Raw genomic sequence first — 27,363 nt, 5'->3', positions numbered from 1 at the left:
GCAGCTCGGTTACTATGATAAGCGCGGACCTCGCAAAACGGGTGGGGCGCGCGGCCGCCGCAAGTGCATGCGTGTGCGTGGCGCATGGAAGAACTCTGAAGTTGTGTGCGAATCTTATCTCGTGGATATAACTATATCTAACAAAAATGGACAAAAGTTTACGCTGACCGCGCAAAGTGCTAATGACCTTGACCTACCGAACTATAAAATGAACTTAGTGAACTGTGATAAATATACTCATTTACAAGGACTTAAAAATAATTTCTGCAGTGAAAACTTAAAACCAGAAATACTGATAGGTCAAGACTACTACCACTTACAGTTACCGTTGGAGATTGTCATCGGTAGCCCCGAGGAGCCCTGCGCCACTCGTACACCTCTTGGTTGGTGCATACATGGAAGAACTCCCGGCGCGTCATCAGCTGCGCCCGCGGTGCACTCGACCCTGTTTATCTGCCATAGTGACGTCACCGATGACGACGCGAGCGAAACCAAACGGCTGCTGCAGGACCTGCATGAAGAAGTACGTCGTTCCTTCACGTATGACTCATTGGGCGTAACTAGTAAACCCCGTGAGAACTATAACGACGTATGCGTCGTGAAAAAACTTGACAAGACCTCCAAACTTGTCAATGGACGGTGGTATGTTGGACTCCCTTGGAAGAATGAGCAATGTGAATTACCTGACTCCTTCCCTCACGCCACGTCTCGTCTGAAGGGAGTGGAGCGCAAGATGGAAAAATGTGATGGCTATAGAGAGAGATACAACGAACGCGTCCAACACCTGTTTGACAATGACTACGCACAAGAGTTAAAGGATACAGCAGTAACCAGCAAAACATGGTACTTACCACATTTCGGAGTGGATAACAAAAATAAAAAGCGCCTTAGGCTCGTTTTTGACTGCGCCGCTGAAACGAATGGATTGTCACTAAACCATTACCTACTTAAGGGCCCCGACCTACTGAGGTCACTGTTTGGAATTATGTTGCGGTTCCGAGAGCAGAGGATTGGTGTGACGGCGGACATAAAAGATATGTTCTTACGCGTCAAAATCAGAGAAGAGGACCAGAATGCGCTACGATTTTTATACCGAAGCGACCCTAAGGGACCGGTAAATACCTACGTCATGACTTCGCTAATATTCGGAGCTAACTGTAGCCCTTTCGTAGCACAATATATAAAAAACAAGAACGCCCAGCGCTTCGAGCCTACGATGTTACCTGCCTGCGAAGCTATATACAATCAACACTATGTGGACGATTATATAGACAGCCTGCCAGATGAGAAAACCGCTATTGAGTTGATAAGAGATATAAAGTCCATACATCAGCAAGGTGGCTTCGAGTTACGTAACTGGACTTCAAATAGTAAACAAGTTCTCGAGTCCATGCCAAAATCAACTCTCGGCGAAGCAGCTGTAAAGTTCAAAACCGGAGAACAATACGAAAGCGAGCGAACTCTGGGTTTGATCTGGTTTCCACATGAAGATGTACTGGGGTTCGACGTTTCATTTAAGAAGATTCCTGAAAACATTATCAACGGAACACAGAGACCGACAAAACGAGACATTCTACGTGTTGTGATGTCTATATTTGACGTTTATGGATTTTTATCTCCGTTTACTGTACATGGGAAAATGATAATACAATTATGTTGGCAAGAAAACATAGATTGGGATATGGAAATACCTAACACAATATATGAGAAGTGGTGCAAATGGATAAGTTGCTTAAAGTCATTACGCAACATACGACTTCCCAGATTTTACCACAATGCAGCGCATACGAAACCTACGGGAGCGAAAGAGACAGACTCGATCGCGACGGCGGCCGGCACCTCCAGCGCGCGAGACAAGGATGGCGCGCAAGATAAGGATGAGGCGCGCGCGCACGTGCACCCTGTAATATTCTGACCCTATAAATACCTAACTAACATCAATTATCTATTTAGTTAACCAATATAAACATACAAAAATTGAAACTCTAAATTGTATTAAATAAAATTAATTACCATGAAACGAAATCAATCAATTAAGTTAATATCTTATATTGGATCAGTATTTTGACGTAGTGATCGTATAGTGTCTATGTAGAACCCAATGTTGTAGCCGCAAATAGTAACCAGTCCTTTTCGCATATTATGAAACAGTAATGCCCTATTACGCCTAATAATCCTATAATGTATGTATACCAAAATAAATGGATTAAGTCCACAACCAAAATCAGAGTGAATAATAAGTTGTAATTAAAAGATGGAGTTTAATCAAATATAATCGGATTGTGAAATAGTTAAATAGAACATAAATAAATGAGCATAATTATGTCAAAATTAAAATAACTAATGTTTGTCAGTAATTAATCTAAAATGTCACTATATTATTAGAAATAGAAAACCAATAGTAAATATAATACATTTTAAATATTTTATTTTTGGGGTTATAGATGTCGCTCCGCCTCCGCGACAGTCCATGGCCATCATCCAGTTACGGGTCAGACCCCTGCCCCAGTTCTGAAGGAACTATTTTGTGGTCCTGAAGGGACATCTTTTCATAATGACAGGACTACTTTCATTTGCCCGAGCCATTATGTTGTGACACTTTCATCACCACAGAGAGGATTTTCAAAGGGAAAATTTAAAATATCAAATACTGGTAGTAGAGCAGTGTATCTGACCACTCCAATTCTCCAGAATTCTGTAATTTTGTACATCATTGTTTTTTTGTAGATATATATCAAAATAATATTATCCAAACTGTTAATGTAGTCATTTTGTATCACCTTTCGGACCAAAATAAACCACGATCTTGCAACTTTCTGCCTCGATCCAGTCTAGACAAATCATTTATGATAAGTATTTGGAATAATATGACTTTATATTTGAAAGCCATTAGGTATGTAAAAATTACAAACTCATAGATAACAGAATAGACAGGCAAACTGCTGAGGGACAAGCTAATTAAAAATAAACATTTTTATTTTAAAAACAAAATGAATTTACAATCTTACATTATATTATGAGCTATTTATTTTTAATTTCCTCACAATATATTTATTTACTACCAGTAAGTATACAAGGGATCAAAAATATATATAAAGTCATAAATGTATATGTCAAGTTTGTCATTTTGTCATAAATAAACATAGTTAATATAAATTCCTATAAGCCCTACTAATCCCAAATCAATAATTGAACATTATTAACTGTAAGCCTTCCTGAGCCTACCGTAGGACTCATAAAATCCGTGTAAGAACGTCCTATAATATTTATTTATTTATTTATTTTTAATTTAAAAATCACACACAGTTAAAGTCTAACATATTAAGTAGCCAAAACCCGTGTTAAAAATGTATAGTTGAACTTTCTAGAAAATGAATAAAGACTTGAAAAGGAGAAAACAATTTTAATAGTAATATTTCCTATACTAAACAAAATCCTAGCCCTAACAGCTAAACTAACCATCTACTCTACCGACATATTAGCAAACTAGCGATCCGGATCGCACATTTAATTTACTCGCGTGATTTTCCGAAAGTGCAATGGAAAATCTCTAGCTAAAGCTAACTAAGACGGGCGAAGAATAACCCTTAGACCTGTCACCCTATTTCTTCACGTGGGCTGGTTCTCACACTAGGGATTGGGACAGCAAGAAGTCAGCCAGACGGGTAAAATAAAATAGGAAAGTTGGACAAGAACCTGGCAAATTTAAGAAGTTTAGATAACAACTCAAATCGTCCAGATTCCAGGAGCAAAATCCTGTATTAATAAACGCAGGAAACTGCCAAGAGCTCACTTGGACTCTACTAAAATAACCCAAGAAATGTCCCTTGGTTGACTAGGGCTGTAGTTGAACACCGTTAGGTTACCCGCCCTATCCCTCCAAAGAACTGCAAAATATCAGACCAGTTCATCCTACTAAAATAATCTACCTCAATAATTATTTACAAAAGTTATTAATTAACTAACAGAACTAAGTAATATATGAAATCCTTCAACAAAGATTATTCTAGCGTAAAATACCACTAAAGCAATCCAAGCTAAAACATTTCACACATTAAAACACAATTAACTCTTTAACTAATAAGAAACACTCACAAATCTAACCAAACTTTAAAACTTTAGCAACACTATTGTTCTACAACTCTAAACTCTACTAATACACTTTATAATACTAGCAGTGATCGAGCTCCAAAACAATAACAATTAAGACACTTAAATTTACACCAATTAAACACTGAAATATACGCTTATTAACAAAATACTCTATATTATCCTCCAACCCAAACCATACCAGTATCCTGAAATACTAGCAAATCTAGGCTACAGCATAATATAGGTAATCTAGATTTACCAAAATAAACCTAAATAGAACCAGTCTGACGGTCGAGCGGAAGGCTCTCTAATCCCCGAATCCCAATGAATGAATAATCATGCAATCCTCCAACGCTGAAATTCATAATTTCATACAATATTTAAATAAAATATGTTTTATTTCCTGATTAGAATAAGGTCCAATTTGATCTACTCATAGGGTGTGGCCGAACTAGACTTTTTTCTATTTGCACATGTTTTACGAATTGTCTCAATTAACGTTCTTTGTAATATGGTTCTATATGGCTTAAATTTGTTTTTATTGGCTAGTAACATTTAATTGCAAAGTTTGAAATTTGACACAACTTTTTGTGGATTTGAATTTGACCAGGCGACATTTCTTAAAACCCTTACTGCAAAAACCTTTATGACTTTGAAACAAGGTTCAAATTGAGTTATAAATAAGTATCTAAATATTTTGGTCCACTATAAATCTCTAAGCTCTCTATCTAGTATTTTTAAAATATGATCTACTTAAGATAAACAAAATTTTAAGTATCGTGAGACTGAAACAGGAATTTAATCAACTAAAGAAAAAAAATATATATAATTATTATGCTTGCATATGATGAAACATGGAAGCAAGTTTCTGACATGTTACAATCGCCTCCCAAAATTTACTGTAGCTTAAATATATTAAGGATATATATTTGCAGAAGTAAATTTTCGAACAAAAGTATACAAAATTCTGAACAAAAATTATAAATTACTGCAAGTAAAACTATTAATAAAAATCTCTTCTAACATTCTTCCCTTCGTGTAAGCCTTTTTTTTTTTTTTGCGGCTGTGTGTGTGTAGTGTGTGTTTATACCAAACTGAAGAATGAACATTTCTGAAGGAATAAGTTTACAGGGCCATTCATGTTAGAAATAAACAATTAAAAATGCAGCCAGTTAATTTTGCCTCAACAAAAGAATAGAAGTTGTGCTGTGTATGCCAATGGCCTACCCTTCTACCGATCCGACTGATACATACGAGAGCTTCCGACTTGAGTCTATATTTTAGCGACCAAGAAAGGAATCAAACGGTACCTCTTTTTAAGACAAAATTGAACCTTTTACCAAGGAGCATTCTATGCCACTCGAGGGGTTACTATCTTTAAAAGATTTAATTCCAACACCGTATCTGATGACTTATTTCCCCAAAAAGCCTTTCCTAGTCTGGAGCATGTTCATCAATAACGGGATGTCAATTATAAAAGTTTAAGCTATGCTATGCTTAAACTTTTGATTTCCAAATGAAATGACAAATAAACTGATAAATAAATTGTTTGTTATACAATCACTAAACAAATAGTACTAACAAATTAAAAAGCACAACTAGATTGCAAATCGAATCTTTCGAAACGAGCTAAATTACTGAATATTATAAGAAAATACTAAGCTCACTTCATGATTATGCTTTTCCATATGAGAGAGTACTAAACATCTCGTTACTGATGGGTGTGTAGTGTTTCCTGTTCTGATGTTGTGTGTAGTATAGAGATAACACGGCGGCAGCTTAAACCTGCTAATATGCTCTTTTTTTTTAGCGAGCCTAACCTAACTCCAAACTACCGTATTACCTCTTTTGTGTATGTGTGTGTGTGTGTTCCGGTCAGAATGTCAAAAGATATATCGTTGTTTAGTTTTGTTAATTTTTCAGGGCCCTGCATAAATAAAAACATTTTTTTTTTTTTTTTTTTTGCAATTTAACATGTTTTCTGACAACCATCATATTTATTCATCTTCATTCTCACTTTCACACATCCCCGAAAATGTACCAAAACTTTTCCCTTTTAAAGAATTGAAACTAAAATAAAAATTACAATTATTTTATTATTAAGAAAATCTACCATTAGCAAACATATACCTAATATATTTATAATAGAGATATACTAAAAAAAAAACTATTCTTTTTTTTTATATCTATTGGAAAATGTTCCCCAAAATGATCTATTTAAAATCAAGAAGAAGAAGGAAGAAAAAAGAAATATGGAGAGCCCAGTTCAATAGCAATAAACCTTTGTAAAATAAGAAATAGCTAAATAGTTTAAATACCGCGACATAGTGGACCGGTTTTCATAGCTTTCAAACAAAAAAAACTAAATCGAAATCGGTTCACCCGTTCGGGAGCTACGGTACCACAGACAGACACACACACAGACAAACAGACAGACAGACAGACAGACACGTCAAACTTATAACACCCCGTCGTTTTTGCGTCGGGGGTTAAAAATAATCTTTAGACATGCTGGTCAGTCAACTTGATTAATATATTAAAATTTTGAAAAAACCCCCGACTGCGACATAGTAGACCGATTTTCATGAAACATGGCTAAGAACACTCCCGACTAAATCAGCTTTCAGACAAAAAAAACTAAATCTAAATCGGTTCATCCGTTCGGGAGCTACGATGCCACAGACAGACACACACACAGACAAACAGACAGACAGACAGACAGACAGACAGACAGACGGACAGACAGACAGACAGACACGTCAAACTTATAACACCCCTCCGTTTTTGCGTCGGGGGTTAAAAACAGTATTTTTTTTAAATTAGGAATGTGTTTTGTCTAATTTGAATAATATTATTTTTAAAATACTGATTTTAAATATAATAGAATTTTTAAAAATCTACGTGTTTGAAGAAATAAAATGCTGCTATAATATAATCTATATAATAAACGCTTCATTACTAATTTAGCATTAAAAGTCAGTGATATGATGAATATGTGTATTTATTTTTATATATTTTAATAACTTAAAATAAAATTGAATTTAAAGATGGAATGAAGCCGCCTCACAACCCCTCCAAAAACAGTTAATACACACTAATGAATATAAAATTCTTGAATAACTTTCTCAAATAAAAATAAACGTTAATATATTATGTATAACCCACATAAGCAAAGGACCTTACACAAAACAATAGCATTTTAACTACTTCAAAAAGCAAAGGACGTTTACAAAAGTATAAATGATTTAAAGAAACAAAATCTATATACATAAAACGTAAATGTTTTATGGTCGCAATTATGAACCTCTAACTCAAAACAGTAGCTTTCCTTAATTTATAAAATTTAACCAATTCACTAAACAAATCCTGTACCGCCAATACCAAATTAACCAGTAATCAATGATCCTTATAAATTTACTATTACCATATTTTCAATATTTTGAGTACCTAATTATAGATTGGCAAGGTCCTACTTTTTTTTTTAACGACGTCGCTTTTTACTAATTGCCAGTCATGACACGCAAGGATAACTCGTTTTACTAAAATGGTACAATTGCTTTTCTAATAGAACCAATCTCTAATAAACTTAATAACTTTGTACATAACATACCTTGGTGACTCATTACTTTATGTATCTGCTCATTAAATCTATTCTTAAAACTTCTGAAAAATAGATGACATTTTCTTGTGAATTATCTGACTTGAAATATAATATATAATTATCAAAACTGTCACACAATGCTTAGCTATGAAAACCTTTCAATAAAAAATGTAATTTCTTCCTTGATGGTCTAATTGGTATAAAACCCCTACTAAAACTATGGTAGTGCTTACGGTTTGCAAATAAAATTCTTTACTAAAGTCTGGGTTATGTAATTGTATTAATACAATAAGTAATTACGTTATACAATATTATACGTAATTACGTTAATAAATTTAACTTTTACTTCGTAAAATGCCTGCTGTGAAATACAACCCTAATTCCAAAAATCATTTTTTTTTTGTTGATAATTCAAATAATATAAGTATTGAATTTTATATATTTCCTTCCTTACAACTAATTATAAACCGTCGATAAAAGTTACACAAGCCTAAAAATGCTCTCAAATGTTTTATAACTTTAGGTACTGTAAATTATGTATCCGAGGCCCGAGCATATTTTACTTCATTACATGAAACACAAAGTGTTACTAATCAACTAAATATAACCTTCCCTTTATCTTTACTTCAGAAACTGAAATAAAACATTCGTTTAAACTAAACGCAACTACTATTATTACTATAACTGCAACTATTATTACAATTATTTTCTGATTTCAACATAAAACAGACGGACCGTATGCTTGCTTGCCACAGACGTAGTATATAAAAAAAACTGGCCACCTTGTCGGCGTGATTGATATACATATTGGCACCAAACTTCAGCCCTCCAGTGCCCACGGTTACCGAGATCATCCACGGACGGACGGACGGACGGACGGACGGACGGACGGACGGACGGACGGACGGACGGACGGACGGACGGACGGACAGACAGACAGACAGACGGACAGACAGACGGACGGACGGACGGACGGACGGACAGACATGGCGAAACTATAAGGGCTCCCAGTTGGCTACGGAACCCTAAAAAATACTATATTAAAAATTGGTATCCCGCTGTCCAAATTAACATACTGAATTTAGTTATATATTGAGTATCTACAAAGTAATCAATAGGTATAACGAAATTTAAACATGTAAGAACAAGTATAAAACATAAAAAATAATATTCCCTACTCGAAAATAATCAAGCTAACTAACAAACGCTTACGTTTTTATGCAAAAACCATTTATAACACTTGTTCTATCGTCGACAAATGGTCAAGTGGTTGGCGCGACAATTTTTTGTTAGTTTAACAAAAACAAAGGGACTTAAGATTGTAACACGACGTCTAGTCGAACTATAAGTGTTCTCAAGAATTTAAGTGACGCCAACAAAGATGCCATAAATAACAATTCAGAATGGTAACTTTCATTTTGGGCTACTTCAAAATTATAATTTCACACGCAAATATACTAAAATGTACGTCGTGTAGTATCCTATTTAAACCGTTTCTATGTAACTACGTCCATAACGTAATAAACTATTTAAAACACTTTTATGTACGAACGTAATGTAATAAACTATTAAAAACACTTCTATGTACGAACGTAACGTAATAAACTATTCAAAACACTTCTATGTACGCCTCCCCATGTAGGAAACTTTACTTAAACTTGAACAATATCTGATACAAATTACAATATGAGTATGAATGAATTACAGTTGACTTGGTATACCTACTAAATAGACGTATGAATAAAATTTTAAATAATAAAATTAAGTACCTATTTCATAATATGCTATCCGTCTTCACAACAACAATTGTGTTGCTATAATCAATCGACTACACGAATCAACTATAACAACAGCTTTGATCCAATACAAGATATATAACTCAATACTATAAAAACTAAAATGAAGAAATTAAAAATAATGAATACCAATGTAAATGAAATCTAAGATTTATATATTTAATTAATTATAAAAGACTAACCATTTTAATCAAAATCTATTTATCCCAGTCACGCTGGTGTCAAATATACTATAATATGTACATCCTGATTTCCTATGGTACCAAATAAAATATATATATGTATTTCCTGGCACGCTAGCGCCAATTGTACTATTATGTACATCCCGAGTCACGACAGTAAATAAAATATATATATATATATATATATATATATATACATATATATCCTGGTCACGGCACCAATTGTAATATTCTGACCCTATAAATACCTAACTAACATCAATTATCTATTTAGTTAACCAATATAAACATACAAAAATTGAAACTCTAAATTGTATTAAATAAAATTAATTACCATGAAACGAAATCAATCAATTAAGTTAATATCTTATATTGGATCAGTATTTTGACGTAGTGATCGTATAGTGTCTATGTAGAACCCAATGTTGTAGCCGCAAATAGTAACCAGTCCTTTTCGCATATTATGAAACAGTAATGCCCTATTACGCCTAATAATCCTATAATGTATGTATACCAAAATAAATGGATTAAGTCCACAACCAAAATCAGAGTGAATAATAAGTTGTAATTAAAAGATGGAGTTTAATCAAATATAATCGGATTGTGAAATAGTTAAATAGAACATAAATAAATGAGCATAATTATGTCAAAATTAAAATAACTAATGTTTGTCAGTAATTAATCTAAAATGTCACTATATTATTAGAAATAGAAAACCAATAGTAAATATAATACATTTTAAATATTTTATTTTTGGGGTTATAGATGTCGCTCCGCCTCCGCGACAGTCCATGGCCATCATCCAGTTACGGGTCAGACCCCTGCCCCAGTTCTGAAGGAACTATTTTGTGGTCCTGAAGGGACATCTTTTCATAATGACAGGACTACTTTCATTTGCCCGAGCCATTATGTTGTGACACTTTCATCACCACAGAGAGGATTTTCAAAGGGAAAATTTAAAATATCAAATACTGGTAGTAGAGCAGTGTATCTGACCACTCCAATTCTCCAGAATTCTGTAATTTTGTACATCATTGTTTTTTTGTAGATATATATCAAAATAATATTATCCAAACTGTTAATGTAGTCATTTTGTATCACCTTTCGGACCAAAATAAACCACGATCTTGCAACTTTCTGCCTCGATCCAGTCTAGACAAATCATTTATGATAAGTATTTGGAATAATATGACTTTATATTTGAAAGCCATTAGGTATGTAAAAATTACAAACTCATAGATAACAGAATAGACAGGCAAACTGCTGAGGGACAAGCTAATTAAAAATAAACATTTTTATTTTAAAAACAAAATGAATTTACAATCTTACATTATATTATGAGCTATTTATTTTTAATTTCCTCACAATATATTTATTTACTACCAGTAAGTATACAAGGGATCAAAAATATATATAAAGTCATAAATGTATATGTCAAGTTTGTCATTTTGTCATAAATAAACATAGTTAATATAAATTCCTATAAGCCCTACTAATCCCAAATCAATAATTGAACATTATTAACTGTAAGCCTTCCTGAGCCTACCGTAGGACTCATAAAATCCGTGTAAGAACGTCCTATAATATTTATTTATTTATTTATTTTTAATTTAAAAATCACACACAGTTAAAGTCTAACATATTAAGTAGCCAAAACCCGTGTTAAAAATGTATAGTTGAACTTTCTAGAAAATGAATAAAGACTTGAAAAGGAGAAAACAATTTTAATAGTAATATTTCCTATACTAAACAAAATCCTAGCCCTAACAGCTAAACTAACCATCTACTCTACCGACATATTAGCAAACTAGCGATCCGGATCGCACATTTAATTTACTCGCGTGATTTTCCGAAAGTGCAATGGAAAATCTCTAGCTAAAGCTAACTAAGACGGGCGAAGAATAACCCTTAGACCTGTCACCCTATTTCTTCACGTGGGCTGGTTCTCACACTAGGGATTGGGACAGCAAGAAGTCAGCCAGACGGGTAAAATAAAATAGGAAAGTTGGACAAGAACCTGGCAAATTTAAGAAGTTTAGATAACAACTCAAATCGTCCAGATTCCAGGAGCAAAATCCTGTCTTAATAAACGCAGGAAACTGCCAAGAGCTCACTTGGACTCTACTAAAATAACCCAAGAAATGTCCCTTGGTTGACTAGGGCTGTAGTTGAACACCGTTAGGTTACCCGCCCTATCCCTCCAAAGAACTGCAAAATATCAGACCAGTTCATCCTACTAAAATAATCTACCTCAATAATTATTTACAAAAGTTATTAATTAACTAACAGAACTAAGTAATATATGAAATCCTTCAACAAAGATTATTCTAGCGTAAAATACCACTAAAGCAATCCAAGCTAAAACATTTCACACATTAAAACACAATTAACTCTTTAACTAATAAGAAACACTCACAAATCTAACCAAACTTTAAAACTTTAGCAACACTATTGTTCTACAACTCTAAACTCTACTAATACACTTTATAATACTAGCAGTGATCGAGCTCCAAAACAATAACAATTAAGACACTTAAATTTACACCAATTAAACACTGAAATATACGCTTATTAACAAAATACTCTATATTATCCTCCAACCCAAACCATACCAGTATCCTGAAATACTAGCAAATCTAGGCTACAGCATAATATAGGTAATCTAGATTTACCAAAATAAACCTAAATAGAACCAGTCTGACGGTCGAGCGGAAGGCTCTCTAATCCCCGAATCCCAATGAATGAATAATCATGCAATCCTTGCATCCCATTTCAAATATCCCTTCCAAGACTCTGAAATCCCCACTAGCTCCCACTTCCTCACTCCTGATTGGTATTTCTTAACCAACGCTGAAATTCATAATTTCATACAATATTTAAATAAAATATGTTTTATTTCCTGATTAGAATAAGGTCCAATTTGATCTACTCATAGGGTGTGGCCGAACTAGACTTTTTTCTATTTGCACATGTTTTACGAATTGTCTCAATTAACGTTCTTTGTAATATGGTTCAATATGGCTTAAATTTGTTTTTATTGGCTAGTAACATTTAATTGCAAAGTTTGAAATTTGACACAACTTTTTGTGGATTTGAATTTGACCAGGCGACATTTCTTAAAACCCTTACTGCAAAAACCTTTATGACTTTGAAACAAGGTTCAAATTGAGTTATAAATAAGTATCTAAATATTTTGGTCCACTATAAATCTCTAAGCTCTCTATCTAGTATTTTTAAAATATGATCTACTTAAGATAAACAAAATTTTAAGTATCGTGAGACTGAAACAGGAATTTAATCAACTAAAGAAAAAAAATATATATAATTATTATGCTTGCATATGATGAAACATGGAAGCAAGTTTCTGACATGTTACAACCCGCTGGACTTAGAGCCTCCACCCGTAGACTCCACAACAGACTACGCGAACTTGGAATTGCACTTGTTTTGCGACTCGTCTAGTAAGGCTATGTGTGCCGTGGCGTACTGGCGCTGGGAAAGCAACGCGCATGTGTACGTTGCATTTGTGGCAAGCAAGTGCCGAATTGCTGCAAATAAAATTACGTCGATCCCGCGACTTGAATTGAACTCTGCAGTCCTGGCTGCTAGACTGGCTGACACTATAATAAAGGAACATAAAATTAAACCTATACGGAAAATATTCTGGAGTGACTCAACGACAACTTTACACTGGATAAGAAATAAGTGTCGCACCTATAAGCCGTACATCGCTAATCGCTTAGGCGAAATAGATGAACTTACCTGCAGTGATGAGTGGAGGTACGTCCCGACGAACCTTAACATAGCGGACGTGGGAACCAGAGAAACATATGAGGAGTCTATCCTACAAGGTCAATGGCTACACGGACCGGTATTCTTATGCGATAATGAGCGCACTTGGCCGAAGGATTGTTTACAACCTGTAATCAATGAAAATGAATTAGAGTGTGTTAACATTATACAAATGGTAAATGATGAGATACCTATACCTGAGCCTGCGCGATTTTCATCGTGGCTGCGTCTGCTCCGAAGTACTCACGCTGTTTTGAAGTTTATAAAAGGATGTCGAAAACTTACCGATAATAATAACGAGACAATGGAGGAAGCCGAGCGCCTGCTGATAAGACAATCACAGGCCCAGTCGTTTAGTGATGAGATTAAAATCCTGAAAGAGGGAAAATACATAGAAAAAAATAGAATAGAATAGAATAGAATAGAAGAAATTTATTCAGAAAACGCTTAAATTTAGGAATTACATAGACAGTACTAATTTATTGTTAAGCGTCACTGAAAGGGTCTCCGCTCAGCTTAATGTCAAGATACCACTTAGGAATCTCGACGCTGGTCTTCCGTGGAAACCCTTCCGAGAGAGCGCAACTACATGCTAAAGTACATAATAGTGTTTATATATAGGTAAGTGCAAAACCTGAAATAGATACCAAAGATACCATACACAAAGAGTTTCAAAAATTTAATTTGGTATGTAGACCACAAAGACACACACACACAATTTAAATGTAGACCACAAAGAAAGAAAGAATTTACGAAATTAATTACGAAATTACGGCACCGAAACAGTCGTCATTAAAGGTGAAGTAGAATTTAACGCTATAATGTAATATAATACAATATAAGGGGGCACTCTTTCCATTTGGACAGGCCCAGCTGAGTTTAATTTTTTTTTTTTTGTGAATTTAAAATATGTTTTTTTAATTTACATTTAAATGATCCAATTGATGGTGAATTTCTTATAGGTGGAGGAATATTGTTCCAGCACTTCGTGGCAGAGTATTTAAAACTGCCACGAAATGCTGCGGTGCTGTGCCTAGGGCAAAGAAGACGAATGGCTCCCCGGATATGGCGTTGGGAAAAAGTTAGTTTTTCATAGAGGTAGAGGGGCGTCATGGTTTTTACAATGCCAAAATAGTAAGTTACTTACCTTATCACCTTACCTGGACGAGTACGGAGTCCTGCGCGTCGGGGGCCGAATCGATGACGCTGCCGACGTGTCACCTGAAACAAAAAGACCAATAATCCTAGATGGAAAAGATTACATAACTAGATTGATTGTGAAGTCTTACCATGTCAGCGCCGCTCATCAAAATCAAGAAACCGTGGTGAACAACCTAAAACAAAAATATTGGATTACTAAACTTCGCCCAACGGTTAAAAATATTGCATCGAAATGTATGATCTGCAGAATAAAGAAAAGCAGACCTGAAATTCCCAGAATGGGAAACTTACCTGAAGCACGGATGGCTCATCACCAGCGCCCGTTCACCTTCTGTGGAATAGACCTGTTTGGGCCGCAAGAAGTCGCTATAGGGAGAAGACGAGAGAAGAGGTATGGGGTCATTTTTACCTGTTTAACCGTCAGGGCTATTCATTTAGAAACCGTCGCGTCCTTGACTACCGACGCCTTAATTATGGCCCTCAGACGCATGGCCGCGAGGAGGGGATGGCCTCAACAAATCTTCTCTGACAACGGAACGAATCTTCGTGGGGCCGACGTCGAGCTGAAAAGGGCACTTCAGGAACTGAAAAATAATGATGAGGTACGCAACGCTGCCATGAATCACGGGACCAAATGGACGTTCATTCCCGCCGCTAGTCCACACTGGGCTGGGGCATGGGAGCGTATGATAAGAAGTGTAAAGGCCTCGCTGAAAATTGTCCTGAAAGAACGTGCGCCCAGAGAAGAGACTTATAACACGCTGTTAGCCGAGGTGGAAAATATTGTTAATAGCCGACCTCTAACGCACGTGTCTGTGGAAGCTGGAAGTGCAGTGACCTTGACACCAAACCATTTTTTATTGGGCTCGTCGTCTAACTTACCTCAGATGGGCATCTTTGATAATTCCGAGTTTTTCCTGAGAAAACAATGGCGGATTGCACAGAGGCTTGCCGACCTATATTGGAAACGCTGGGTAAGAGAAGTTTTACCAGATTTGTTGCCTCGACAGAAATGGAATAAAGAGCAGAGGCCCTTGCAAGTGGGAGACCTAGTTCTCATTGTCGACCCTGATGGGCCCCGTAATGTCTGGCCACGAGGCATCATCGAACAGACCTTGCCAGGGCGAGACGGACGAACCAGAATGGTTAGAATAAGGACGAAAACGGGTGTCCTTACCCGGTCCGCCGCACGCGTCGCTCGAATACCTGTTGGAGAAGAGTGCTGCTAGGGGGCAGCACCACTGGGGTGGGGCATGTGAGCGACGCAATTAGTTTTAAGTTTTGAATACCTGTTTTACGTTTGTTAAAGCTAGGGGACGAACGGGGAGAACGCGCGGGGCGCGGGAGCGGTCCTGATAGTTAACCGTACTAGAGCAATTTTTAAACCAGTCGATATACGCTGTTGCTCTCTCCGCACGTCCCTTATCGCTAGTATTTTGTGGATGTACTGCCTTCTACAAAAATATAAGTAGATTCCTAATTTTGACTTTTTCTTCATCGTGAATGAACCTACAAAGCCTTCAATGAATATTGTACATTGTTGACTATTTAAAAGTGCTTGATGCTTATTGTAAGCCTATTTGAATAATAGTACATTACTACAGAGGCCGGGACAAAGGGGGTTGCCGGCCGAAGACATATAGACTATGGATAGGTCTGAGGCGGGCAACCCCATTTCCCGCCGAGGTATGTATAGTGCTTTTCTCAAACATGGTATGAAATAAATAAAGTCTACTGAAAATAGTAACTTTGGATGGCTGTATCTCCTAAACGGTGCGTCGTAGCGTAAAAATAATCGAATTTTCGTTCCCCTTTGATACCCCGTATCCGTATACGCTTATAAAAAACAAAAAGTTAAAAAAAAATTCAAAAAAAATCGAAAAAATTTTTTTTGTATGAAAACGCACCAAAATCAAATATTGTCTAGGGCCCGTACCAGTTGCAGTCGGCACGTCTATAAAGCCCCTTATAGTTTTTTTTTATTGGCTAAATACCTGGATGTTATGTCACAATTATCTGTGTTTGAAAATTAAAAAAGAGGACTTTGCCGGCCTTGGCCTGCAAGGTTTGTATGAAAATCCATTATCTATCAATCGTCCTAGCCGCACCTGCAACGTCATACTTCGCTGCCAATTATAAGGCACATAACATCAATATTTCATACCATGTTTGAGAAAAGAATATTTTGACTTTGACTTTGCCTTCCATTTCCGCTAACATTTTGAAATAGGCTTCTTATTTTACAAATAATTACCCGAGCCACTTTGCGAGGAAGTTGTGGAGTTCCTTACTGGCGTCTGTGTTTCCGGACAATTTTGTAGTATGCTTTAGCCACGTAGGCAGTCACTTCTATTAATTACCTATCCATATAAACTTTTGAAAAATATTTATGCAGACTGAGGCCAAGTATCTATGCGAAGTTATTTAACAGGTAGAGCCTAATGAAAGAACTATAGGCACTTCTACTTTCATTGCTGATTTTGCAACACGACTGAGAAAATAGCAATTTGCCTCATAAGCGCTTTTGTCGATCAAAACTATCGGGCCTAATTCCATAGCTTTTAAAATCCAATATTAGTGCGATTTCAATTTAAAATCACGCCCCGGAAGCCATACAATGTATTCAGATCTACGTAGTTGGGGATTATGCAAAGTTTAATCGGTTATTGGACCAAATCGCGGGCGGAAGCGGAACGTTTGCGACTGATGGCGGGATAACTGCCTGAAGCGGCATTCAGATTTTTACTATCTGTGATCTGACATTGATTTTTATGTATATTAATCTTGCTTCGAGAGCTACCGGCGTATCATGCTTACAATTTTATCACTTATCTATGAGGATAAAGTATCCGTCACGCTTTGGCAAGTATGCCAGTGTGAGAGTGACATTGGAAGCATAATACGCCAGCTACACGCTCATCGCTCATTTGTTTTATTTTCTGTTTGTAGACTTTACTTTACTGACTGAATTAAGTTTTCTAGTATCAAACTGTAATCGCATACATTTCACTATGGGCTCCCAACGAACTATAACAACTGATAAACTTACTTACTATTTATTTCAATTTTTAACTGATAAAGAAACCTAGAGTAAACGATCACATTAATTACATTTTTGTCCAAGCTGAAAAAGGAAAGGTGTACCTAAAGGTGAGAAGAGAAGACATCAACGCGCTACTATTTCATGAATAAGAAGAGCGTTGATATCTTTTGTACTTTCTTCTCGTGAACTGAGATACTTTCTTACCTAGGTATGTTAATTACGGCAAAAGTGTTGTGTACAATAATGACATCATCATGCACCATAGACTCTACGTATATATCATAATTGTGTAAATCAATCGTGCACGCTTAGACTTGTTGTATTCAGTGGCCCTCTGGTTAGTTCTTATTTTCTAGTTCAATTCCGAGGAATAGAGAATGTAATTTGCACAAGTATCATATCAATAAAAATATTAAGAAACTTAAATAACCCTTTTTATATTCACCAAATAGTTTATCGGTGCCATTCCGTGTCGCGAGGCTATTAGGAACAAAGAGAATTACTACGTTATAGGTACCTATGAATATTTTTGGAAATCGCAATAATCGGATTAATATTTTAACTATTGTGACAGAATATTCGATCCCACTTTTTTCTCTTAAAATAACTTAATATTATCGAGAATCGATGTAACATTAATTGAACAGGAACTAACTAACTACAAACGTATCACTTGCTTGCGCATGTAAGAGGTCAGAAGAGTTAAATCCTCTTTTTAGGGTTCCGTAGTCAACTAGGAACCCTTATAGTTTCGCCATGTCTGTCTGTCCGTCCGTCCGTCCGTCCGTCCGCGGATAATCTCAGTAACCGTTAGCACTAGAAAGCTGAAATTTGGTACCAATATGTATATTAATCACGCCAACAAAGTGCAAAAATAAAAAATGGAAAATAGTTATTTGTTATACAAGGGGGCAAAGTTGTATTTTAACGCCGAGTGTGGAATTGAAAAACGAGCAAGTGAAAGGATTCTATAGTTGAACCACGAGCGAAGCGAGTGGTTCCAGAATAGAATCCTGAACTTGCGAGTTTTTTAACACACGAGAAGTAAAATACATTTGCACCCGAGTGTAACACAAAACTTTTCCCCTCACTATAGCGAGGAAACTACAATGCAACAAAATGCGTTTATCACTGCTTCCAGTAGTTCCACAGGTGGTAAATCATCTTTATTACTAGATTCACCTACTTTTATCAATTTTACATCAGTTAATTTGACTTTATTCAAGGTCAAATTACTTTACCCACTAGTGTATAAAATGCGTTTTTACCCGCTGGTATTAAAGGACAAAACACGTGTTTCCGAGCTGGTGAGGGGAAATAGTTATTTGTTATACAAGGGGGCAAAGTTGTATTTTAACGCCGAGTGTGGAATTGAAAAACGAGTAAGTGAAAGGATTCTATAGTTGAACCACGAGCGAAGCGAGTGGTTCGAGAATAGAATCCTGAACTTGCGAGTTTTTTAACACACGAGAAGTAAAATACATTTGCACCCGAGTGTAACACAAAACTTTTCCCCTCACTATAGCGAGGAAACTACAACGCAAAAAATGCGTTTATCACTGCTTCCAGTAGTTCCACAGGTGGTAAATCATCTTTATTACTAGATTCACCTACTTTTATCAATTTTAAAACAGTTAATTTGACTTTATTCAGGGTCAAATTACTTTACCCACTAGTGGATAAAATGCGTTTTTACCCGCTGGTATTAAAGGACAAAATACGTGTTTCCGAGCTAGTGAGGGGAAAAATGTTTTATTAGGGTACCCCCCCTACATGTAAAGTGGGGGCTGATATTTTTTTTCATTCCAACCCCAACGTGTGATATATTGTTGGATAGGTATTTAAAAATGAATAAGGGTTTACTAAGATTGTTTTTTGATAATATTAATATTTTCGGAAATAATCGCTCCTAAAGGAAAAAAAAGTGCGTCCCCCCCCTCTAACTTTTGAACCATATGTTTAAAAAATATGAAAAAAATCACAAAAGTAGAACTTTATAAGGACTTTCTAGGAAAATTGTTTTGAACTTGATAGGTTCAGTAGTTTTTGAGAAAAATACGGAAAACTACGGAACCCTACACTGAGCGTGGCCCGACACGCTCTTGGCCGGTTTTTTTTATCAGTAATAAATAGCGTCATAGCTAGAACGATGATTCGAAAATTATACTCTCGACTAATTTACTACTGTCTGACTAGACATAAACTAAACACAGTCGTGTTAGCGAGTCTAGACTACCTGCAGCAGATTAAGCGTTGCGAATTGCCCCCTAGTGTAACGGCTATGCCGGCTCATACACTTTATCAAAATAACGCCACGCCGGCAACAGCGCCAGTATTTTACTAATTTCATTTAGAATAGTTATGTATTATACTGTTATTTATGGTTATTAATTGGTCGATAAATTGTACTGTAATGTTGGGCCGCGGATTTATAAAAATATTTTTTTGTTAAGAGTTAGCGGTAGTAAATTAAAATTAGATTTTAGGACTGCATTTGTTTTAGAAATGTAGAAAGTAAGCAGTTTCAAACAAGTGGCAATTATAAGTGTTGACATCGGACGAGTTAAGGAACATAGACTTGTCGACCCTATGTTATTCAATAAAGTGCTTCTGTGCGTGATAGGTATGTATGCAAGATTAAATCTAAAGTGAAGCCTTTGTTTCACAGGTAATGCATGCCACAAAAAGCGCGCCATTCGGATAGGACCTAATTCTTCTCGTCATCATCCTCCTTGCGTTATCCCGGCATTTGCCACGGCTCATGGCAGCCTGGGGTCCGCTTTGACAACTAATCCCAAGATTTCGCGTAGACACTAGTTTTACGAAAACGACTGCCATCTGACCTTCCAACCCGAAGGGTAAACTAGACCTTATTGGAATTAGTCCGGTTTCCTCACGATGTCTTCCTAACTGGACCTAATTCTTCTCGTACGTGTACGACATAGTGATATTTCTGTGTCTCTACTAACTGACCTGGATGATGTCAACTCGCCCTCGATTTCTTGATAAAACCCGCCACAGGAGATCAAGGAAGAAACACGAAAGAGGAAAGACCATCCAAATCCAAGTCTGAAATTAGAATAAAAAAACTCTATTCATATAAAACATTACTTTAGCGGCGTTAATTTAAATAAATAGATGCAAACATATGCAATAAGTTTGCAGACTTTTTCAAAGCACGTTGCTCAAAATTTAAGGGTACACCCGCAAATGTACCTAAAGACAGAGATAATAGTGTGCTACTTATATATTGTAAGTACCTATGTACTTATTAATAGTTCGAAATAACGAAACTTGCCTACGTATTAACAGAAACTTAGTAATCAAGGCGGTTACGATTACCGTAACTTACGGTTACGTTCGAGTTAGTTCAGAAACTAATACATTTAGGCCAAAAAAGTCCCGCCCAAGGTGAAAAGTAACCCAGACAAAAGCTATTAGGGACTAAGTTTCAAAACATTTCCCTTTCCATTACCTTAATTTTACCTAACACGCACCTAGAATAAATTTCTAGGCGTACGAGGGTTGTAAAAGATTACAGGTAAAAGGAAAACAAAACTTAACTAAATGAAACTCCTAAACAAAACTATACCAGTAGGTCTCTGCGTTTCATAATGCTAAGCAATGTTTTTTTGTAAATTAAATTGCTAACGCATTTTTCTTTCAATCAAACGTTACATTGACCATGGACTTCAAGAGCTTGATAGTACAAATATAAATGGGCCTATTATAAAGCATACTGCATTACTGCCGAAATGTAACAAATTGGCATTCTTAATCAATTTGTCATTATAGCTAAATGAGGTCATTGATGAATACATTCAATGGGAGGCGCGGTATAGGAAGCATCATCATTTTCAATTCTGTTATTCCAATTCCTTGAAGAGCGCAATCCTCAAAGAATCAATCCAATGTTCACTATAAAAACATGTCATGGTGACATGAGTGGGTGTCTGACACTGACACTCTAGTACTAGTAGTACTAACAATAACTGTCTTTAGGCCCGCGCATGTAGGTTTTCAGAATTGAGAAGATTTGAAGGTGATAAGTGGTCGAAAATTTATCTCCAAAAAATATAGATTTTGACGCACAAATAAAATGTTCTAATACCCACGAAATAAAGTGCGTTTCTACGAGACAGACAATCATGATTCATGAGACAACCCGTCTAATATTTTATCTATATCTTAGTTTAAGTTTTGAATTTGTACCAAGTCGGCAAATTTGGTACAATATCTGAACTTAGTCTAGAATGTTGATCATTTTATTACTTACATCAAAGCTCAATCATGATTTGGGAAATACGTAGGTATCCTATGTGCATTCCATCTATATTTTATACATACAGAGTGGGGCCTGTAACAAAGGCGAAGAATTGAACTGTATGCTATTCTCCTTATACTGATTAACATTTGTTCACGTTCAGTGACTTTTAAAAATTATGAAGTCTTTAAATTTTTAATTTTTCATACAAAATAAATATTAGCTTCAATGTACGCCATTATTGTTGTCATTGACGTTGTCTGTCACACTTTAGACTTAACAGAATTCGCAATACATTACCTCTTAGAAAAAACTTTCAAGGGTGATAAAAATCAAAATAAAAGTTATTTTTAAAAGTCGCCGAAAAAATGTTGATCAGTATAAGGAGAATAGCCTAGAGTTCAATTCTTCGCCTTTGTTACAGGCCCCACTCTGTATAATATTAACAATATACTGTTACATTTGTATATGTATTTGTATATTACAATATTGTTGCAGACGTTTAGTACCTAGTTACCAACCTAAATAACAATACGTTGATCCAAAGTTCATAAAAAACGAGCTACACGTCATTGAACACCAAAATAGTTTCAAACACCGATTTAGTGCAGTTAATAAAATTGGCATTATAAATTGCATAGTGACAAGCATAATTCATGTTTCATACCACGAGTACAATATGTACTTAGATAGCGCAGCGCCTTCGTGAGCGAAACGAATTCATAGAGTAGGTACAGATTTATACAATATACTAACTACCTACTAACCTACCCATTAATACTCACCTTTGACTGTATAGGAACAAAAACAGGAGAATCCTCCAAGGAGTTGAACTTATTATTAGTTTCATAGCCATAATTCAGTCTTTCTTCTGGTAGCAACTCCCTTTTCAGCACGCCGCTGAAAACAAAAGTGATCTCACTGAGAATTTTCAAACATAAACTCAACACAAAGTGCTGTAGTGAAACATTCAATAAATAATTTACTGCAATGTAAAAACGTTATAGTAACGTGAGGCTTAAGTCTATCTCGGCATTGAACCACTAGATATATCGTTTATGGTGAAAAAATATCAAATGTAAGCACATACGTTACGTGCTTTTAACTTTATTTTAACAACAAATGTTCCACATCCATTGGCTGTTAATATTATGAAACAAGCCTTTATTAAGGTCATGGCGTCACGTAAGAGGATTTAATAATTGGACACATGGACAAGCGTTAACGAACGTTCGAATTCTACCGATTGACATAAATAACGTATAAATTAAAAACTTTGATATCTGTGACACGAGAAAGGAACAATAACAATAAACCTTACTGTGGATCGTTATAAGAACATGATATCTATTAGTCACGATTTCGTTCACATTTGTTACAGTGTTGTCGGACTCTTACGTACATGTAGATAGCCACTAAGTTACCACGGTAATTCACATAATGTACACGCGAAATGTTGTTGTTTCTTATATTAATGTAAGTAGGTGGAATTATTATTACGTCCAGTAGAACATATGGTAGAGTCATTATTCATTTTAATATACGTAACGATTTGCTCTCAATATAACAATTCTGATAAAAGCTTACCTTAACGGATGAACTATCAGCAAAACCATAAATGGCAAGTAGAGTTGGTGCGTATACCAAAACCAGTTGTAGAGACGCCTTCGAACCACACGCAGCGACGTCAGCCCCATAAAAATGATGATAGCAAGCATGCCCGCACCGGTAAGGCCTGCTGGGCTCATTAGTAGAAAAATCGGGTTCTGAAAACATACCCGTGGAATCATGTATGAAGAAAATGTGTATCGAAGTATCTAAGCTATCTCATAATTTATACACCTTTCTAACAGCTGTGCTATAAATAATTAAATACGCAATCATAGATACATCACGGCTCTATATTGTCAGTTGTTATTTATCTAACCTTACTGTTTTTCGATCACACGTGCGTCATTCTGAAACTAAATGGTGCTTATTTATGTCAAATCGATACAAAATTACATTTCAGTCGCGATTTTTTATACGGTTTCTATATACTTGTTTTAATTAATGAAACTTCAGAAGTTCTTAGTTAAGTTTTACTTTTTATTGACTTTCGTGAAAATAAAATCGCAATTTAGTTATTTTAACTATTATAATTATCCTACCTATTAACGGAAACTTAAGGTTTTCCGATCCATCCAACTGGACATAATCCCGGATGACATGACAATTGAGCATGACGGTTGCACAATAGCCATGGTAAGGGGTCCTTTGCTTATTCGAATGTGATTACGCGACCTAATAGGGTCGGTTTATGCATGGACCTAAGAATGCACAGACTCTCGAGTCTCGACTGACTGAGACACGGATGCGAGTGTGATTTTATAAATAAGGGTCTCTACACACTTTATCAACATTTTTTTGCATTATTTGGCGGTGTTTGATCATTCCGTTAGATTCTTTAGAGAGTTTATATGAACATTTTGTAAACGCGCATAGTTCCATTCATCACTTAACCTTAAGGGTAAGCTGGGTAAGCATGAGCATGACTAATATGTATCGTTCAAGGATAACATTTTATTATTAAGTACAAAAAATTTCGTACATTCATCTGCCGTCTGCCGTCTCATACTACTCTCTTACCGATGCTATATGGATTCGTGTCTTATAACAAAAATCCATGTCTAAACAGGCCTTTAGCGATGTGGTGTCCGCGTATTCTCCAGTCCATGGGTTCATGACTGAATGTAGATTTATAGATATACCTACCTACTAGCGCATTCAATTTCTGTGTTAAGCTGTGAGCACAGCGCTGAATCATGATTCAATTTATCTATTTGAAAGACTGTTTACTTAATCAATCATTCAACAAATCTGTTAACGGAGCGTATTTACGACCACTAATCTTATGAACAGCTGTTTTATCCATTCATGCGTAAGAAGTTAATTTAGAATGCGCGCTTTAAAAGATATAGATTTATCTAATAGTCGCAGCAAGGAAATAATGTACCTACATTTGTGAGTTCTGAAATTCACTATTGGTACTACTACCTACTGTTACCTATTATAGGTACCTACTATTTACCGTCAAATGATTAATAAAGACAAGTACTTAGTGTCTATTGTGGCTGTCATTTAGATGGGTATGCATTTATTTTTTTGTTGGGTATATACACCAAGGCAGCTTCTTATTCTAGTTCATGCGAGTACCATAATATGTAATTCTTCAATGTCCTTTAATTTTCGAAATTAGATTGTCCGATCCGATACCATCGTATGGTTTACATTTGGAAGAAAATGTAGCTGATGCCCTATATTAAGTCATAATCAGTCCAAGATTGCTCATTAGGCATATATCGACTTGATTTATTATTGCGTCAGCGCATTGTTTTGAATAACAAATGTCTTCAACTTATCAAAAATATATAGGAAGGTAGGTACTGGAGACGTTAGTAATTTTTATTCCTATGTCGCATGTCTACGTCTTCATTAGGTACATGTTTAACATCCGATATCGGATCGGATATGAAAGCCCGGGGTCAAAACACTCAGTGCACTCACCTCATTCTTGTAGCTCGCGAAGTTGATTTCCTTCCGGCTCCGGTCGTAGTGCCGCGAGAAGTTCCACAGGTTCACGAAGTGGGAAATGGAATGTATGACTGAAAGTTTCTTTGCAACTTAATGGACAAACAGGTAAGGTAACTGTAGAAGTTTTTGATGCATTGTTGTGTTGTTTAGTAATCATCTTACTTGAGAAAGAAAAACAGCAAACTATAGGAGCGTAAGAAAGTTATGTGGCTTTGCACGGAGCTTTATAGTAGAGCGGCCAGAGGGTTTCGGAAAAAGTTGATGTGACTGGAGAGTATACTGCTAACAAGTGGTATCGTTGTGATCGGTAGACTTTACTGAGTACGAAAAAATGACTTGTCGCATTCTCAGACTGTAGGGGGGTTAACTATGACGTCACAAAGATCGCGGTCCCGGGTTTAAATTTGACTAAGAACCCCTTATCTGATTTTGTCAAATGAGGTGTCATTTGAAAGCTAATACAGTGCCCTTTAAGATTTGGTATCACGTTAAAAGTATAGTTTTGTAGTTAATTTTTTATTAATAATAATGCAAAAATATTTTTTTTTGGCTGTCTTTTTTTACTTTTGTCACACAAAAAAGGCAATAAAAAGGACTCTTAGATAAAAAATATGTTACATAAATCATTTAGCTACATTATTAAGCTATCTGTTACTTTTTAAATTTCTTCGATCGGATAATAAACAAGCAAACGACAAGCACATACCCGTAGGCGGCAAGTACCGCTTGACACGCGTTCCCATACATTCGGCGTCAAACAAATTACACCTAGCGCAAAATTCGTTTCAAGCAGATATACCTCTAATCTTATTCATCGTAACCTATCAATATTAGTATCATTGAAAAGTACAATTAAAGTTCTTTAAGAAACAATGTCTACCATTTGCTTAAAATCAATAATGGCCAATCTACGGTAGTTACAAAGAAAAAAGTGGGGATGCGATTTGAGTGCTTCCTTAGGTGTTTCAACCCTAGACGAGTTTAAAAGGGGAGGCAAAGGTGACATATGGCTCGTTCTCTCATCTGAAAGCTACACGGAGGGTTAGAGGAGGAAAAACTGGGGTTTTAGTTTAGTTTTAAGTTATTTTTTCCTTTATTTGTTGATTTTATTGTTTTTAATTATTTTGTAATTTTACCCAGAATACACGTGGGTTTCTTTTGCTGAAAATTCCCTTTTTTATGAAAAATGTGACAAATTTTATGGCACTTTCTGATAGAGACTAAAATTAACTTTCAAATAAGGCCATATAGTCATACTTTTACTTATATAATATTAAGGGTAATACCGCTTGAACTCAAACGACTAAGAGGTGCGGTTTTTTGACCCAGTATTAAAAAGTAATCGTAAAATCAAACGATTTGACTTCGGTCGTTATACACATTAAATTACTAAAATGAAGTTACCTATAATGTTTATCCGAAAATGCCATGAAATTCATCACATTTCTCATAAAAACCGGCCAAGAGCGTGTCGGGCCACGCTCAGTGTAGGGTTCCGTAGTTTTCCGTATTTTTCTCAAAAACTACTGAACTTATCAAGTTCAAAACAATTTTCCTAGAAAGTCTTTATAAAGTTCTACTTTTGTGATTTTTTTCATATTTTTTAAACATACGGTTCAAAAGTTAGAGGGGGGGGACGCACTTTTTTTTCCTTTAGGAGCGATTATTTCCGAAAATACTAATATTATCAAAAAACCATCTTAGTAAACCCTTATTCATTTTTAAATACCTATCCAACAATATATCACACGTTGGGGTTGGAATGAAAAAAAATATCAGCCCCCACTTTACATGTAGGGGGGGTACCCTAATAAAACATTTTTTTCCAGTTTTTATTTTTGCACTTTGTTGGCGTGATT

At 35.7% G+C, this 27,363-nt stretch overlaps 2 protein-coding genes across 2 annotated transcripts in view; one reads left to right on the top strand and one right to left on the bottom strand.

Annotated features, from left to right (window-relative positions):
- The window catches only part of LOC125228001 (NADPH oxidase 4-like), a gene marked incomplete at its 5' end in the record, with an annotated part of 47,441 nt that overhangs the window by 9,545 nt on the left and 10,533 nt on the right, over nt 1-27,363 (bottom strand). The window contains 4 exons of the mRNA XM_048132438.1: nt 20,641-20,736; nt 22,717-22,831; nt 23,519-23,697; nt 25,478-25,575. Coding sequence (XP_047988395.1) covers nt 20,641-20,736; nt 22,717-22,831; nt 23,519-23,697; nt 25,478-25,575 — 488 coding nt within the window. The remainder of the gene's footprint in view (nt 1-20,640; nt 20,737-22,716; nt 22,832-23,518; nt 23,698-25,477; nt 25,576-27,363) is intronic.
- Nucleotides 86-16,060, top strand: LOC125227843. Its single transcript, XM_048132217.1, has 3 exons — nt 86-1,900; nt 13,051-13,864; nt 14,595-16,060. Exons 1-3 carry the CDS (start codon nt 209-211, stop codon nt 15,851-15,853), a joined length of 3,765 nt encoding a protein of 1,254 aa, XP_047988174.1. The 5' UTR covers nt 86-208; the 3' UTR covers nt 15,854-16,060.

The sequence above is a fragment of the Leguminivora glycinivorella genome, chromosome 7, assembly GCF_023078275.1.
Source record: "Leguminivora glycinivorella isolate SPB_JAAS2020 chromosome 7, LegGlyc_1.1, whole genome shotgun sequence".
In the NCBI taxonomy this organism is placed as follows: Eukaryota; Metazoa; Arthropoda; class Insecta; order Lepidoptera; family Tortricidae; genus Leguminivora; species Leguminivora glycinivorella.
The sequence above is the reverse complement of the archived record's forward strand: the minus strand, read 5'-3'. Positions and strand labels throughout refer to the sequence as shown.